The sequence below is a fragment of the Barbus barbus genome, assembly GCF_936440315.1.
Source record: "Barbus barbus genome assembly, chromosome: 43".
Taxonomy (NCBI): domain Eukaryota; kingdom Metazoa; phylum Chordata; class Actinopteri; order Cypriniformes; family Cyprinidae; genus Barbus; species Barbus barbus.
The window spans coordinates 14,308,593-14,327,248 of record NC_136721.1 but is presented as its reverse complement, the minus strand read 5'-3'; the positions used below and the strand labels follow the sequence as shown (position 1 = coordinate 14,327,248).

General features: G+C 36.4%; 1 protein-coding gene across 1 annotated transcript in view; it reads left to right on the top strand.

Annotated features, from left to right (window-relative positions):
* Positions 1–1,301: 1,301 nt before the first annotated feature.
* LOC306862306 (glutamate receptor 4-like) overlaps positions 1,302–18,656 on the top strand; it is a 92,437-nt gene continuing 75,082 nt past the window's right edge. Inside the window, 2 exon segments of the mRNA XM_079405050.1 lie at positions 1,302–1,810; positions 4,162–4,320. Coding sequence (XP_079261176.1) covers positions 1,723–1,810; positions 4,162–4,320 — 247 coding nt within the window. The 5' untranslated portion in view covers positions 1,302–1,722.

Below are 18,656 nucleotides of genomic sequence, written 5' to 3'. Positions count from 1 at the left end.
TAGGTTCGCTAAAACACCAGTGAATTCTGAAAAACTGTGGAACTTAACAAGTACTGGCATTCTAATTGGAATCTTTATTTTTAAAAGTGTCGTTTGTTGACAACAGTACGATCAATACATTTATACAAAACCAAATGTCACTAACCCTCTGCTCATTTTTCCTTTCATTTTTCATTTTCATTCCTTAAACACTAGAGGTTTTACTGAAGCAGTAAGACTGATATAGAAAATGAGGAAATGGAGATTGTGATGAACAGTATGATTTATGGGACTAAAGAGAACAGCGAGTTATAGACCAGAAAATGAAAAGTCAGTGGTCATTCATTAAATGTCAACAAAATGTGTTAAATGTCTTTAATCTATTTCAAAGTCTCATGTCTGCCATTTGCTTTCTGTCCTGTAACATTTAGTTTCAGTGTCTAAATTGAGTATTTCTGAGCCATGTGTCTCAAACTTTGATATAATATCTAATAAAAATACACGCGAACTTGTCACAACCCTCCCTCATCCTTGATTTGTGGATGTTATATGTGACCCTGGACCACAAAACCAGTTATAGCCTACTTTAAGTAGTACGGGAATATTTGTAGCATTGGCCAACAATGCGTTGTATGGGTCAAAATTATTAATTTTTCTTTTATGCCCAAAATCATTATGATATTAAGTAAAGATCATGTTCCATGAAGATATTTTGTAAATGTCCTACCATAAATGTCAAAACTTAATTTGTGATTAGTAATATGCATTGCTAAGAACTTCATTTGGACAACATTAAAGGCGAATTTCTCAATATTTTTGCACCCTCAGATTCCAGATTGTGTACCTCAACTAAATATAGTCCTATCCTACCATACATCAACGGAAACCTTATTTATTCAGCTTTCAGATGATATGCAAATCTCAATTTCATAAAATTGACCGTTATGACAAGAGAACCTACTGATTCAGATCACACCAGTTCTTACATTTAACATCCATCAACATGATCACACATTAAATTAGCCTAAATGTGAAATTATACTTTCTTAACCCCGATTTGTTTTTTGTTCCATAAATACGATTTTTACAATTACTTTCACCTCATGAGGGTCAACGATAGTGATTTAGCTCATCTGCACTTGGTTTATCTTATGGAATTTTCGGTTTAAACTGGTTTATGAATAGCCTACTATTAGTCAGTGTTTGTTATGTCACTCATTTGTGAATTTCAAAGCAAAATAACGCACATGTATTACTGCAAAATTACTGGACTGCACATATGACAGCAAAAACACCATGTATCATCATGTATTCTAACTAGTGTAACTTAGCTTTGGTTTCATCGGGACAGTCCAAACGAAAGGTTGGTCGCGTTATAACTGAGCTTTCACACGCGTGAGGACGAGAAGTCGCCTGTGCTGTCTCGGAATACGGCACAGAAAGAGAATGAACACACGAACCAGAATGTGTGTGTGTGTGTGTGTGTGTGTGTGTGTGTGTGTGAGTAGTGTAGAGAAGGCGCATGTGTGATGAGTGTGTATGTGTATGTAGACACTGCCCACCGCTGTCGCGCTCCCCCCATCTTGCATGTGGACCGTCTACCGCCGGACGGAGTCGCACCAGGGTTCGTGCCACTGCAGGGGAAAAACCTGGCAAGAATGGATTTCTAACAACATTTCTCCTTTCTGTCCTTTACCCAACTGACGTCATCCTCAATGTCTCTCACAAATTTGAACTAACAAAATGAGGATTTCTTGTAATCAGCTTTTACTGCTATTCTCTTGCGTTTGGGGACTTACTATGGGTGCTTTTCCGAGCAGCGTTCAAATCGGTAAGTAGCTACGGCGGTTCATCTCAAAAACACGAGCTTCACGTTAAGAGCCTTAAACTGAGTCAATTGAATGATAAAAATAAGACCGTCTGCATTGGGGTCAACTGCGAATGTCAGTGCGCAAATAATGCGGTTGGAAGTAGGTTTTGTTGTATGACAGCAAAGGTAATTTTGGGAGGAAATAGTTTTTTGGATACTTTTTGTTTGTTTTTAGCTGTCAACCAGATCATTGTGCCACACACGTTTTGGTTATGGCACCACTGCAGTGCTCTCCGTGCCTCAAACGGGATGTTGTTCTGAAGGTGGATCATCCTGAACAAGGGCACAAACGCAGTGAAAGTTTATTCGTTTATAAATGAATGCCTGGTAAAATGAAAATAATGTGGATATATAATTACAAATCGACTTAAATATCAGTTCACCACCTCGTCAATGGCAAGTGGTTGAATTTATTCCAACACTGCATCAAGCCCTATGTCATAAGCCCTGAGACTGGTGCCTGTGAGATTCCTGATCTCTCTCATTGTTTGACCGAGAATACCCTATGTAAAGTGTACCGTTATCTGAGGAATAGAATGCCATAACCACACTATAAAAATACATAAAATTTACAGTAAAAAAAAAAAAAAAACCTGTCCGCTGTGTTTGTGTGAAATTCAATGTGGTGACGTTTCAGGCATTAAGGGAGGTGTTTTGTTGCCAATGTTTAGACATTGTTATCGACTGATTGTTAAAACAATTTAATTAATACTGAGTAATTTTGACAGAAAATAGCCAGTTAGTAAGCTATGTATTTCTTTTTAGTTAACGAAAATAGTTCCAAAAGTAGCCAAAGTGTCAAGCTTTTTGTGTCACCAAGCAACGTGCGGATTAAAAGCCAGAGTGGAACTGGAATAGTTCCTTGCTCAAAGCGTTCTGTAATCACTCAGCTCCAGCTACACTCCGGGTCTTCCATTGCACGCTCCCCGTCCATTATAGTGAGAGAAACCCACTCTGGAATGTAGGGAAAAAAGGTGTTATCATGCATATATATATAATTATTATTATTTTATTTTTTTCTCCTATATAGGAAAATATAATACCAGGAGAATAGAAGGCAATAAAGTCAAGTAAATTATATTTGACCTTTCCATGGCTAAAAAATATGTATAAACAGAATAGTATTACTTGAACAAACAAACCAAAAATACAGTTGGGTTCTTTTTCCACATTAGGCTCCCCATATAAGGTAGATTTTATTTTTCGTTTTCGATATCCGGCCCAATGTTCTCCTCTACACAATAAATGCTTGATAATATTACACATTATAAAAAAAGTTTAAAATATAAAAAATAGCTACATTATGAAAACTCTGGTCACAGTTAAAACCTTTTAACGTTCTAATCGTTTTCCTGTAAATGTAGGCTAGGCCTAATAAATGGACTTTCTAGATCCCGTTACATGTTATAATCCCATCAGAGTTACTGTTCTGATAAAATAATAATAATAATTGCTTGATTTACATGTAGGATTTCGATTAAACGTACATCTGGTTTATGCGCATGCGCACAATTTCGTGCATGCGGATAAGGCAAAGTTTAAATGTAAGTCGATTGCTCTCAGCCCCCAGAAATACGCGCTATATACAGACATCTACAGAGAAGAATATAACCAGAAAAGGCGAGTTTTGCGCTGGGAAAAACAACACACGCATCTGCCTAAGCACCTGTCACATGAACCTGTGTTTATGAGCCTCATGGAATCGTTTAATATAAAGTGCACTTCATGCTCTGGATATCTTAGGTCGTGCGCTTTCCCCTCAGCAGTTTGCTTGTTCTGTGGCTTCACCCACTGGTTATTTTTAAATGCATTTTTCCATTAAAATGCATTTTTGTAAAGTGACTGCACTAATAGAGTTTTTCCGTGCACAACAAGCAGATGCAGATCAATAATGAAATTTGACTAGTATTTTCATTATCGATTAGTCATTGACCTAATTTTGGCAATACTTTTAAGTGAAACTGCATGCATTTTCTTGGTGAATGTAGTATGGATTTTCACCGTGAATAATAATGGCAATCTTTATTTGAATCTTCCAGAGAGAAGCCATGTATGTGCATAATGGGGTTATTCTCCTGTGAAAGCTCACTGGAGTGTGCAAGTGTGCACTTGACTCATCTGATGTGGCATGTTACTTGAATTTCAGTATCCTTGAACCATGTGTTTTTTTTCTACTCATATCTCTATCTTCTTAATCAAATAGCCAGTTTTTTATATGATGTTTTTGGTGCAATGTGTTATTTTCACCTCTCTTTCACTTCTCCTCCTCTCTTTCTTTTTCGCTACACTCTCTCTCTCTCTTTCTCCTGCAGGCGGGCTGTTCATCAGGAACACAGATCAGGAGTACACTGCCTTTCGGTTGGCCATTTTTCTTCACAACACAAGCCCTAATGCATCTGAGGCCCCCTTTAACCTGGTACCCCACGTGGACAACATTGAGACTGCCAACAGCTTCGCTGTTACCAATGCCTGTGAGTTCAACATGAAGCTGCATACTGGATATTTACATTAATGCTGTTTTAGCTAGAGAAATAGAGAAAGTACATTAAGTGATATTGTTGGTGGACCTAGAGTTGGTTTGGATTAAGTCCTATTTGAATAGCAAACCGTTTAAGCCAATGATAATCATACCTAACTGAACAGAAGCAGTACAGGCCCTCCATGCATTGTGGTAGGGATTGCCTGGCCCCCATCTAGTCAGCACTGGTGTCTCTTTGTGAATCTGTCCTCTGGCTCTCAGCTGGCACAAATACAGACTAAGTGCATGTAGTGGACGATATATTCGTGTATGCACCCCACCCCCAATGCCCTGAGCCAGGCATTCTCACTGTGTGTTCATGTGTGTGAATGTTTGAATGCATTTGCGTGTGTTCTGCTGACATATGTGCTGGCATTGCATAAATTGTGTTTGTGTTCAGATTTTGCAGTAATACAGTCTAGGTCTGCCATAGTTTGTTTGTAAACCCCTTCTGGTGTTTCTGCTTTGTGGTCCCATGTTTAGACCTGTGGGCCAGAATGGTGATTGTCCATCAAGCCAGATCCATGATGATGTTGCATAAAGGTGCACCATATTTTCCCGAATGTGTTTTTGCCATTTCCCATCATGCTTAGTGGTTTTTGACATAGCGTCAGAGGGTAATAGTGAAGCTTTCCGGTTCTTCCTCCTTGTGCCCAGTTGCTATTTTCATCACGTAATGGTCAATCCTCAGCTCTAACCACAGCATACAGTGTTCCTTATTTTCTTGTTATCTACAGCGCTCTGATATGAAGTGATATGAGGACCTTTGCTTATTGTGTTTTGTGGAACGTTTGAAAATATGCTACACAAGAAATGTATTTCTTTAACTTCTAGCAGAGATAGCATCATAAACCCCATGCAATCAAAATTGTAGTTTGCAGCTTTTCTGTTACTTTTAAAGCCGTCTGGAGTACAACCGATGGAAGCAGATTCACACATTTAAAATTTACAGTCACTCTCTTCCAGGAAAATGGAGGAATATTTTGATGACTCATATTGCACTACACAATTCTGGTCAAATTAAATGCTCTCTAGAGAGAATGAATGTGAGTGAGAGATGTCTTGTACTATATGCTACTGTTTTCCAGTTAAATTTATTTATTAAATTAGAGTTTATGCTGTGTAATTTTTCTTTCAGTAAATTTTTACTGTATTCGTATTCATATTCATATTCGTATTGATCCGTTTTGGTACGGGTCTTTCGGTTCGGTGCGTATGTGTACGAAACAATACAGTATTTATTTATTTTTTTTCTCAGGAAATTTAAATAATAAATTACGTTTTGACAGTCTTTGATGTGGCATGACAGATCGCTGTATAAATGCCTTGGAGAGCCGCTTCTGGGACGGTTCAGAAACGTGCTGGTATAAATCCAACACAAGCATTGACTCGAGTGGCCGCGATCAGCTCCGGTTCCCGTGTCTGAAGCGTGGCGTGCCGCAGACTTGTGCAGAGCGGAGCGCGAGTGAACGCCATCATTCCTTTCTCTGTACTACTAGTTTTAATGCGAATAAACATGACTGAACATCTCATGCCTCATGTAATTGCTCAAACAGTGTTTCAACCGCAGAAAGACATCAACAAAACAGCATGTAAATAAAATGACACATAGCATTTCATTTACCTCAGCAAGTGATCAGTGTCCACAGCTCGTTAGTTCACTAGAGAAATGAAGTCCAGAGAGGAGCATTTCACAAAATATTACACCATATACTCATTATATTTGACGAAACCTGTTAGTTTTAATTATTTAATATAGCTTTAAATTAATCTGTTATGAAACATGCTATGATAGCCAGTGTGTAATTGAATATATTTTAACAAATAGCCTAGAAATTTAAATTTTTTTATAAGTTCATTTAAAAACTGCATTATGTGCAATTTACATGTTTGCATACAATTTTTTTAAGTTGAGTGTTGATTATCTATTTAAAAATAAATAATTAAATTTAAGTTTGGGTTAAGTTGTTAGGCCTAATTGTAACATTATAATGTAAAAGGGCTCCCTATAGTTTTAGGTATAATATACACTGCCGCTCAAAAGTTTGGGATCAGTAAGATTTTTAATATTTTTTAAAGAAGTTTCTTCTGCTCATCAAGGCTATATCTATTTGATCAAAAATACAGAAAAATACTGTTATGTGAAATATTATTACAATTTAAAATAACATTTTTCTATTTTAATATACTTTAAAATATAATTTATTTCTGTGATCAAAGTTGAATTTTCAGCATCATTACTCTAGTCTTCAGTGTCACATGATTCTTCAGAAATCATTCTAATAGGCTAATATATAATCAATGTTGGAAACCGTTGTGCTGCTTCATATTTGTTTTTGCGACCTGTGATATTTTTTTAGGATTCTCTGATTAACAAAAAGTTAAAAAGATCAGCATTTATTTTAAAAAAATAATTTTGTTTTACAATATACAGTACAATGCTATTCAAAAGCTTGGGATCAGTAAATCTTTTTTCAGGAGGGATGTGTTAAATGAATAAAAAGTCATAGACTTATACTGATAGAAAAGATTTCTATTTTGAACAAATTCTGCTCTTTTTAACTTTGGATTCATCAAAGAATCAAAGAAAAAATGATCACATGTTCCAAAAAACAATATGAAGCAGCATAAAAGTTTCAACACTCATAATAAATCAGCATATTAGAATGATTTGTGAAGGATCACGTGACACTGAAGAATGGAGTAATGATGCTGAAAATTCAGTGCTGCGTCACAGAAATAAATACTATTTTAAAGTATGTTAAAATAGGAAACCAATATTAGAAATTGCAATAAGATTTCACAATATTACTGTTTTTTCTGTATTTTTGATCGAATAAATACTGCCTTGATGAGCAGAAGAGACTCCCTTAAAAAACATTAAAAATCTTACTGATCCCAAACTTTTGAGCGGCAGTGTATGCACATACACATATATTATGTGTGTGTGTATAAATATGCTGCAGACAACTATGTTGTTATGGCAAATAAATACATAAAATAAGTAAATATTCTTTAACTCAGTAAAAATTAAACTACTGAATCAATTGGAAAAAAAATCTTTACTGTTGAGCCCTGACTACCAAGTAGTACTTTTATAGCTATGTGTAGTTTTATAGCTGTGACTAAAGTATTGTGGCTGTTTTAAACAAAAAGGACAATCCCTCCAATGCCCTGCCCACAACTTTTTCCTTATTTTGACATTTATGTTATCAGACACGCTATTCTTTCCGTCAACACTTCCTTGCCGCTGCACAAATCCTTACACTCCTCATCCGGTGTCATAACATGCTGTGTTCTCCACACTCTGAGACCTGTCCCTGATGATAGAGTCGGCCCCTTGAGCGATAATGATGAATTTGTCTGAAATTTATATAGCCCATTTAACCTTCTAAGCAGATTAAACGCACACGCTGCCGTCGTGGTAATTCGAGCCAGCCTGATAAGTTCCTGTCCTATTACTGTGTATGAACAATCGGTTTCAGTTAAACAGATTAATCGCCCGGTCCGTCACTCGCCATTTTGAGTGCAGTGTAAATCACTGCAGAGGAGCGGCAGCACTGCTTGTGTAGTAGTCAGACTACCAGCGGTCTGATGTGGAGTGCCACATCCTCAGCATCTCAGCCTTTCCTTCCTTCCTCTGTGGCTGTCTGCAGCTCTGTTTGCAGTGTGTTGCACATGATGGCTTTTATTTCTCGCTGGGGAGCCATCGCTGCCACGGGAGGATGAGTAGAGGACAGATTATTTGCTCCCAATGATCTTTCTTCTTTCAGCCGCCTGTTTCTTTCCCTCCATCCTCTCAGTTCTGCAGTGTTATTTTACACAGTCAATTGTTAAATTAAGCGGGGAATGACAAATGCGTGTTTTTGTGGAGGGTGAGGGGCAATTTTGCATAGTAGGGATTTGTGTGACCTCTAGGACAGCCGTGCAAGTGGGCATGTTTTCAGCTTCTCGGCAGTGGGTATGTCAACTCAGCAGCAGAGTGCTGATACAAGCCTCTTTTTGTGTAATTCAGTCATAGCCGAGACACGTTTGTTTCCTACCGTCGTATAAGTGTGCATGATAGCATCGCCACATGGGCATATGCCCCTCTCCACAGAGCTACGCTCAATCTACTTACTCGCAGCGCCACATGAGTGAACACTGCTTTATAATATGAGCATGGCAGCTGGATGAAGTGCTATTGGTGCTTTTAAACAGTTTATAAAGAGGTCAGCAAGTAAAATGTTTGTGATTTGTACATTTGCTACAGTAGTTTCCAGTTATTCGTAACCAGAGTCTTATGCTGTATTAGCTCAAATATCTGAAATATTGTGCTACTAGAGCAGGGCTTGGTGTAGGGCCCTATGAAATCCATTTAATTTTTTTCTAAATTCATTTTTTTTCTGTATTAATTTTTCTAGATTCTGTTTTTGCCCATTAAAATTTTTCTGGATTCCTTTTTAATGGTCAAATTGAATGTTATTAATCAAAAAGCATGTCTAATTAATTAAAATCATGAAACTTATACAATTTAACATTCATTTATTAAAAGTGTAACAAAAATGACATGTTTAGGGCCGTATGAAATGTTTATTTTTTTCTCACCTTATGTTTTATTGTTACCAAATTCTGTGTTTTAGCATGTCTAATTATTTGAATGCATACAAACTAATTTTATTTATTCTTACAGTAGCTTTATGAAATGTTTTTTCCCGCTCAGAAATTCTGTAAATTCCGTTTTTATAACTGGATTCCGCGATTCCTTACGCGTTTTCTGCATCGCGGAAATCATAGGGCCCTATTGGTGTAAAATGGTCACAAATGTGACACAAAATGAAAAAAGAAAGAATAATTCAATTCAAATTCTAGTTGTTCAGGATTTGTAAACGAATTACTCTGAATTGGTTCTTTTTAAAGGGATAGTTCACCCAAAAATGAAAATTCTATCATAAATTACTCACCCTCATGTCTTTCCAAACCCGTAAGACTTTCGTTCATCTTCAGAAGACAAAATAAGATAATTCTGATGAAATACAAGATTTCTGATCTCGCATAGACAGCAATGCAACTACCACAAAGCCCAGAAAGGTATTAAGGACATTGTTAAAATAGGCCTAGTTCATGTGACATCAGTGGTTCAACCTTAATTTTATGAAGCTATGAGAATACTTTTTGTGCGCAAAGAAAACTCAAATATTGCCTTAACTCAACAATTCTTCTCCCTTTATTGGGCCAGCCAAAAAGATTTAAGAAACTGATTTGAAGTCACTTGCTTGTGAATTAGTTGTGTAATTAGATTCATTCTGTAATTTGGAAAGTAGTGATGGACCAAAATTTTAGCTACTGAAAGTATCTGAAACAGCAAAAATAATACATTTTCAGTTCAAATATTGCATCCAAAAATACAAAATTTCAAAAAGTTGTTTCAACCCTATATCTGATGCATGCTATTACAAGTAATAAACATTGTAGCCAAATTTCTTATTGTTAATTGTATATTTATCAGCTACTTCCACAAACCTCATTGTCCTGGCCCTCCATCCCTCCCTCTTGTGGCCTAATGGTTAGAGAGTCAGACTTGTAACCCAAAGGTTGTGGATTTGATACTCAGTATGGCAGGACTTGTAGGTGAAGGGAGTGAATGAACAGCTCTCTCTTCCACCTTCATTACCCACAACTGAGGTGCCCTTGGGCAAGGCACCAAACCCCCTCTTGCTCCCAGGTGTTGACTCCCTCAGCAAATGGCTGCCCACTGCTCTGGTTGTGTGCTCATGGTGTGCGTGTGTTCACTACTCACTGCTGTGTGTGTGCAGTAGGATGGGTTAAATGCAGAGCACAAATAAGGATCCAAAAACAAATATATATTTTGCACATTTGTTGGAATGACTTTATTCTAGGGCCTAAGTGAAAATCTTGCATTTGATTTTTTGATGCACCCTAGTGCTCATATTTATTTATAGGACATGGATTAAATTTCTCATTTCGTATGGATTTGTTTTGCAATGCCTTTATGACCTTTTTGGATCTTTCTAAATTTCATTAAAAATAATTATCTTAACCCAAGTCTAAAGGTGTAGTCACAGTAGTTACATTTTGCATGCAAAAAGGCACATCGTCCACTGTGTTGAAATGTATAAAAATTTGTTCACACAACTCAAACGTCTGAATTCATATTAAAATGATCACAAAATTTCACAGATTAACATTAAATGTGACTTCATTTTTCTGGGTTTGGTATGACATGAAGGTGAGTAAATAATGACAGAACAGTAATTTCTAGGTGAGGTTTCACTATTGGAACCTAAAATGTCATTTGACTTTTCAGTTGTTCATTTTAGAAGCCTAACTATTTTTTTTCTTTCTTTCTTTTCTTTTTTTTTTTTTTGAGCCCTGTAGACTGATTCTGGCTTTGTTTTCATTGACCTTGATGTTGTTTAAAATGATAATATCTGCACCACTGAACTCCACTACAAGCGGCCTGACTCTGGCTCAACCAATGGCATGAGTTTGGGTTGAGACTACTTGCCAAACTATGAGACATTATTTTTCAGACCCTCTTGACAGCCTCTAAGTGCCCTTGAGTCGCCCTTTTTCTTATTATGTGCAATTCTATTTGGTGCCGTTAGTGGTACAGAGACAATGCGCTTCATATTTAGTGTGCAAGTATATGCTCTTTCATTTATTGCACTCTTTCATTTGTCAATTCAGATCAGAGACACAATGTTCTGAACAGATTTTTAGAGGGTATAATGGGAGGAGCTGTAAAACTGTATGGAAACAGTGTGCAAAATAATATCTTCAGCAGCGCCTTTGTTCTGCTCCATCTGGTTTTAAAATGTATGAAGCTTTCAATCAGGCCTCTATGAACACCGCAAGAGTCTCTTTGCTTTGTTTGGTCTGTCAACAGAGAAGATTATGTGCCAAACAAATAGGACTGTGTCCATGTGTGTGTTTAAAGCCACGATGTTCCTCTGTCCCCATCATTCTCTCAAAAGGCTTTCTCTTCCAAGGGGTTTGGCTAACCGGAAAGAAAAAAAACAGAGAAACCGCACAAGCCAAGCGGTGACGAAAATAGCCAGGGGCTTGTGGGGACTGTTTCTCCAGATTGGATCCCTCTGTGAACAGAATCCATCCCATATCGCTGTTCCTCCCTCTGTCTCACTCTTTCTATATCATGCATATAGTATTTCAACATGGTAACTCTCTGTCTGTCTTTCCTCCAACTTGCTCATTAATGCGTGGGTCTAATGTTTGCATAAGTCTCAGTGCAATTCCTGAATCAATAGTTGTTTCCTGCGGCCATCTGCAGTGAGAGCGAAGAGGGGGTGAAAATCTCCAGTGATCTCAAGTTGTTTGATGGAGAGTCATGCTTTCTACTTGCAGCTCCAATTCTCTTTTTATTGACAGAATGAAATGTGTATTCACAAAGATTTCTCAATAATTAATAGCTGTGTCAAAATAGGAAATTCTCCTTTTGTCTTTATTAGGTGTTTTTAAACTTTTTGATGCCTGGGAGGTATATTGATCTCCTTGATATCTTGAAACCTACAATTACAAAGACAAATATATATTTGTAGGCATAAAGACCTGAAAATATGTATTTGAATATATTTGTCATATTTTACAGAATATTTTAAATTTAAATATTATATATAATATTCATACATATTCTATACGGTTTGTGCGTAAAATATGTGGAAAATGTTTACTTTTTAGTAAGATTTCTTTATTCTACCCACCTTTAGTGTACATTTATAAACCTGAAATGAAACATAAAATTATTGCTGGCAGTAGAATAAAGTAATTATGATTACTCTTATGACTTCTCTTCTGACCAGTCTTTAGAAAACATGATGTTAAATTTTATTTATTTTGCATTTTTACACTGAAAAAATTGTATAATAAACAAACAAACAAATAAATGAATGAATTAATAACATATCAAATCTGTAACCCCTTGCAGCCTTCTTGGAGTCCCCAAACTCCAATTAGAAAACCCCGGCTCTGTTGCTGTTTATATTCGTATTGCGTATTCATTACTTTTTTTCTCTCTCTTCATCAAAAGTCTGCAATGTGCCAACATGTTTTATCAAATGCGTGGTAGAGTCTCTTTTTGCACTCTGCTGAGCCATTTCCTCTCTTCTCCCCTGGAGGCAGGGCTCTGGACACCCTTTAAGTGGTTGGGATTCACCTCGTGATTTGAAGGTCTCGGGCGGCTGGATCTCTGAGGATCCTGGGCAGTATTTTTGGGTTTGGTTCGATCCTCCTGCTTCAGTGGGCTCTGCCGTCCATCTGAATGAGTTCCGGTGAGGATCTGTAAATAATGAAGGGATAGAGGCGACTGTTTGGGCTATTGGGAATGTTGGAGAGGAAGGAGGGGTATGTAGCGGTACAGGGTTTCCTCAAACAAGACATTAATATGGGCAGATAGCACAGGGAACACACAGGGATGTCCAAAACACTACAAACTACTAACAAAAATGTGAACTGTATTGAAGCTATTTAATGGAACAGGATATTTTTTAATATTTATGAATTTTATCAGCTCTATGTACTGTATACTACTTTTCAAATGTTTGGGGTCAGTAAGTTTTTAAGATTTTTCTTCAGCAAGGATGCATTAAATTAATAAAACAAAAATTATAGTAGACATTTAGAAGACATTTATAATATTATAAACAATTTCAAATAAATGCTGTTCCTTTTAATGATCTATTTGTCAAAGAATCCTGGAAAACACACATTTCACAGTTTCTACAAAAATATTAAGCAGCACAACTCTTTTCAACACTGAAAATCAAAAATGTTTTTTTGAGCAGCAAATCAGCATATTAGAATGATTTCTGAAGGATCATGTGACACTCAAGACTGGAGTAATGATGCTGAAAATTCAGCTTTATCATCACAGAAATATATTTTATTTAAAAAATTACGTATTTCACAATACAGATTTTACTATGTTTTTGATCAAATAATTGCAGGTAAGCAAAGGATACTTTTTTCAAAAACAAAAAATCTTACCTCAAATTTTGAATGGTATTGTATGAGATTGGATGAGTTTGGGTTCTAAATAGGTGCTGCTTCTCAGCACTGATACCCTCAATTGAGTTGGACAGTATGTTTTCACATTTATACTATAATTGGTCCATTTTTTCTTGTATTCAGCTCTCACATGAGTCGTTGTTTTTAATCAAAATTAAATTTTCCCCATGATTAAAAAAGCTTGCTTGTTCCTCAAAGTGCTCTTAAGAAATCTGTTAACTAGTGTGTTTGTCGAGGCCAGATATTTTCTATGGATTCTTTTCAGTGGGCTCTAGTGCATCTATCTTAGTGCTGCGCCAATATCTTCACAGATTAGAGCCTTTGTATGTGCCTCAAAGTGTTCGCTTCACTGAGCAGCTGTCTCCGTCGAGGCCAGGTAAAGCCAATAGATTGGAAACCCTCTGAACCTCTTTCAAAGTCCCTTTCTCTCCCCGTGGGATTCGTACCTAAGGCACCTTCCTCTGTCCTTCAAGCTGTGCTTCAGAAACACGGCGGGGCTGGAATGATGGATCACCTTAGACCCACGCACAAGGACGACAGGCAGGCAGGGATGGGTTGGTGCTGGGGATGGGGTGGCTGTCCATCAACTCTCCTCTGGCAGGTCCAGTGCTTTGTCAGCCTTTTTTAAATTTTTGCCAGCGGATCAGACCGACGCTACAGGGGAAACACAGACGCACGGTCCCCTTGCACGTGGTTGTGGATGTTTGGAGGGGTCAGGGTAGACTCATGAAGGAAATATTTTATGCTGGACCACCATAACATCACTATTATGCATTCCCAGTTCAGTAGGAGAAAAATCGTAACAATTTTTGGATATTATCACCTCTTTAAATGTGTAAATTTGCTTGGAAATTGCTTAGTCTACTTTATTATATACTGATAAACAAGTATAGATACACTGTCGCTTTTGATCCCAAAAGTTTGGGATCAGTAAGATTTTTGATGTTTTTAAAGAAGTGGTGCGTCACAGAAAGAAATTCTATTTTAAAGTATATTAAAATAGGAAACCAATATTAGAAATTGCAATAAGATTTCACAATATTAGAGTTTTTCTTGTATTTTTGATCAAATAAATACTGCCTTGATGAGCAGAAGAGACTCCCTTAAAAAACATTAAAAATCCCAAACTTTTGAGCGACAGTGTATTTTTTGTCAAGGGCCAATGGTAGGCATAGTTAAAAGGCATAGTTCACTGTTCATTGTTTACTCACCCTCATGTTGTTTCAAACCAGTATGACTTTTTCTTCTTCTGTGGAACATAAAAGGAGTTATTTTGTGGACTGTTGGTAACAGTTTTGGTAACCATTGACTTCCATTGGATAAAAACACACTGAGACATTTCTGAAACGATCTTTTATGTTCAACAAAAGGAAGAAAGTCATAAGTTTGGAATCACATGAGGTTAAATAAATAATGGGAAAAAAGTAATTTCCTTTTAAGATGGCAACTTTTCAGTGTTTCACTAAGTAACTGTGGAGAGGAAGAATTTTAGCTAATAACAAATAAATATAAAAGGCCTGTTTGCACCAAGAACAAAACTATAAAGATAAATATATTAGCGTCCACACCAACACTCCAATGTTATGGATATTATTATCATCTGCTGTTTTAAATGCTAAAGCTCTTTAAAGTCATGTTTTATCATTAATTACCTAGAAAAAAATTATGCCCACTGAAAGTTATTCCCACAATAGTGTTCCTCTGTCTTGTTATCATTATCTACCTTATTTTTCACCACAGTAAGCTATTTTCTTACGGTTGACTTACAGTTCATTAGCTGCTACGGGTAAATAACTAGCAAAGTGCAGTAAACGGCAAAACTTTGTGCTGTAAACTAGTATTTATGATTATAATAATAAATAAAAGTAATATGATAGTAAATACCAATTTGTAACACCCAGCATCATAACAGACTGTTTTTGTACTGCTAAAATGAACAGAAACCTTGCACATTTAATAATACAAAAATGTACCCACACCATACGTTAAAAATGAGGCCTTTATAAGTAATGGAATCCTAAATAACGCACAAAATAGTTTTGTGTTGGTTTTGCAGGACAAAAGTCGCTAAAGTGATGTTACACCAGGAAACTTGGCAGAATCGGTACAATGAGATTGGTCAAATCAAGTTTGATGAGGTCTCTGGGTTGTCGTTAATGCAATTAAGAATCATCCTGATCATGAATACATTTGCCATGACTGATGATGGCTTTAAACAAGATGGAGTCACAAAGTATTTCTACAAAATATGGCCTCTGCTGGCTAATATCCATTTGTGTCGCTATTCTTCAGAGTATTAGGAAGTGAATATGATCTCCTCATCCCCAGCTGTCCCGATTTGCCCTGTGCTTCAGATAGCAGCAGAAATTGATAAGTAAGATATATGCATCATCCCTAGTTATTTTTATAACTGAATCACATTTCTTGGGTAATGAGAGAACAGCATGACTTACGCAGCCATTTTTGCAATGAAGTAAGTTTTCTTTTATTTGTTTGTTAGATCTGTCAGTTGCCATATGGCACGACCAGAACGTTTGATCGGTCATGGCCTGTAGCCCCAGCCTCGTCTGCTGCCACTGTATCAGCACTACACACCTCCATCTTGATATGAGTCAGTCAGCCACCTCTGCGTACGAGCGAATGATGGAGAGGTGTAGACAGCGAAATTAAAAGCTATGGATGGAAGGATGGATAATGCAACAAAGAGCTGACACAGGAGAAAAGATTAATAAGTGCCTGGTGGTGAAGAATGACTCCCAGTACAGGACCAGACAGGTTTATTGTTCTAGGCATTGTTTGGATTTCCCAGTTATGTGTACTGGAATTATAATATTTTCCTTTTGAACTTGACCAACAATGAGTAACAACAAACAAGGACGTGATATTGACTTCTTATGAGAGAGAGAATGTAGAAAACTGAATGGGAGAAATCATAAAGCTCATGTGACGCATCTGAATACAGTATTATTTTAGTATTTATATACTATTATAATATTTATTGATATTTTGAATAATATTAAATATATTTTCAGGTTTTATTTTATGCGCTTTTGTGATTATTTTTTTATATTTGTATTTAGCTTTTTTATTTCAGTTTTATACTTTTAGTATTTCAGTTTTTAATTTTAGTACTTCAACTTATTTATTTCAGTTACTTGCCAAGGCAACATTTCTACATTTATATATTTTTTTGTCTAATCTTTACATTATTGTAGGTAATTTAAATTACAGTTTTGATACCCTTTAACGTCTTTTTTTTTTTTTTTTTTTAAACACAAAATAATCTGCAGATTATCTAATTTTCAAAATTACCAGGTCTTTGCTGTTTTTTCTTTTCTGTATTTCTTTTTTTTTATTTTTTTTTACATGATTATCTATTGCTTTTGCCTCTGCAGTTCTCTTTGCATCTATTATTGATTTTAACCCTGATTATGGCTGGCACAATTTTTGATATTCTGATCAAATGTTAAATTGTTAGCCAGATTGCGTAAAACCCGCTCTGTGGTTTTTTTAGGAAATAAATGTTTAATTTATTTATTTTTTATGCCGTATTATATCCCACCTTGTTGAGTTGGTTATGTAACTACCCTTTCCCTTGACACTTCTAATGGGGGAGGTGTAGACGGAGGGAGGGCTTGTGTGAACTCCCTTGCTTACTGTTAATTACTTCGTTAGACTAGAAGCCTCTCTTGTGTACTGCCCCAATCTACCTCATTGCCGCTTCTTTTTTTCTTTTCATTGGCAGCATCAGCTCTTCACTAAAATTAGACAGGAAGATGCAATGAAAACAGTAATTTAAAAGGGGATACAAAGAGGTCGATACATAATTCAGAGCTTCTAATTGAAAGAAGCAAAGCAAAAGAGATACAAGCTGGGATTTGATCAGCAATGCTGTTATTGAAGTTTCGTGTCCATAGATCAGACTGAACAGAAGTTCCTGTTCCTGTCTGCTCCCTGAGTATGAGTCATTTAACATGGCACTTTTTGAATCGCTACTGAAAAAGAATCATTATACAACAGTTCCAGTCCTTGAATCTGATTGGTTGAGCTGCTTTCCAAGAGCACTAATGTAGTCCAACAGCACTAGGACTTTTCACTGTTTATGTCATTCAGCTCGTCTGTGTTTGACTGTCAAGTCAGTCTATGAGTGGTGGGGTTTTTCCATTGTTAGTAGGTGGCAGAGGCATAAGGCATAAGCGAACTAAGCGGCTGCTTAGGGCCCCCAAGAGTAGTCTACATGAAATGACCGTTTATTTTATATTCGTGATGTATGTCAGTGGACAGTGGTAATTATACAAAAGTGCAATATTAAATAATTAAATATTCTATACCTATCATTTTATTATTTCCATAGCGACGTGTGCCTTGTGGATCTGTCGGATTAACATCACGTAAATTCACCTATTTTTCCCGAAATACATGAAAGTAAGTGGTCAGTTAGCTGGGAGAAAAACAGAGTAAACTTTATAGTAACCTACACAATGTGTATTTGATAGGAAATAACACGTCGTCCACAAAGGATTATTGCCGCTTTCCATAGAAATCAGCCTGTAGCCTATTTCACAAACTAAATGTCTGTTTTTTACTTAAAATCAATCGCGTTTGGGGGTGGAGGGGGGACAAATTCAACATGGGGGTTTTGTGGCACAAATCAGAGGTGCGTTTCTCAAAACCATTGTTAGCTAACTATGGTCGTTATTTCCATTGAACTCTATTTGTAACAACAGAACTTGCGACCATAGTTACTTTTGGGAAATGCACCCCTGGTCAGATCAGTAAAAATTACTTTCCTGGGTATATATTTTTGTAATAAAAGTAAGCTTCTGTTTCATAAACTGATAACAGCTTAACATTATTTACCTCAGCCTACATTTTGCGTCTTTGCTATTATATTCCAATATCATTATGCCTCAATTAGCTAGATTAAATAAATTAAGAGTCGTTGTTTTATATGTACAGATACTCTCTGTTGTGTTTAATATTTATTATAAAAAAGTATGACTTGTAATAAAAGTACAACTTCGATTAATATTTGTGTTGTTAAAATAACATTCTGTTCTGTAAATGCATTGTCTGCTGGTTTATTTAGCTACTTTTCAGCACATTAAGTATGCCACTTAATACTTTAACCCCCGGTTTCTTTTTTCACAGACAAGGCTTAAGCCTAGTCCTAGACTAAAATGTAAATCTGAGCTATATCAGATGAAAGAAACTTGCACTAACTGATCCTAAAACATGTCAGTGCCTTTGTTTTGTCTTAAGATG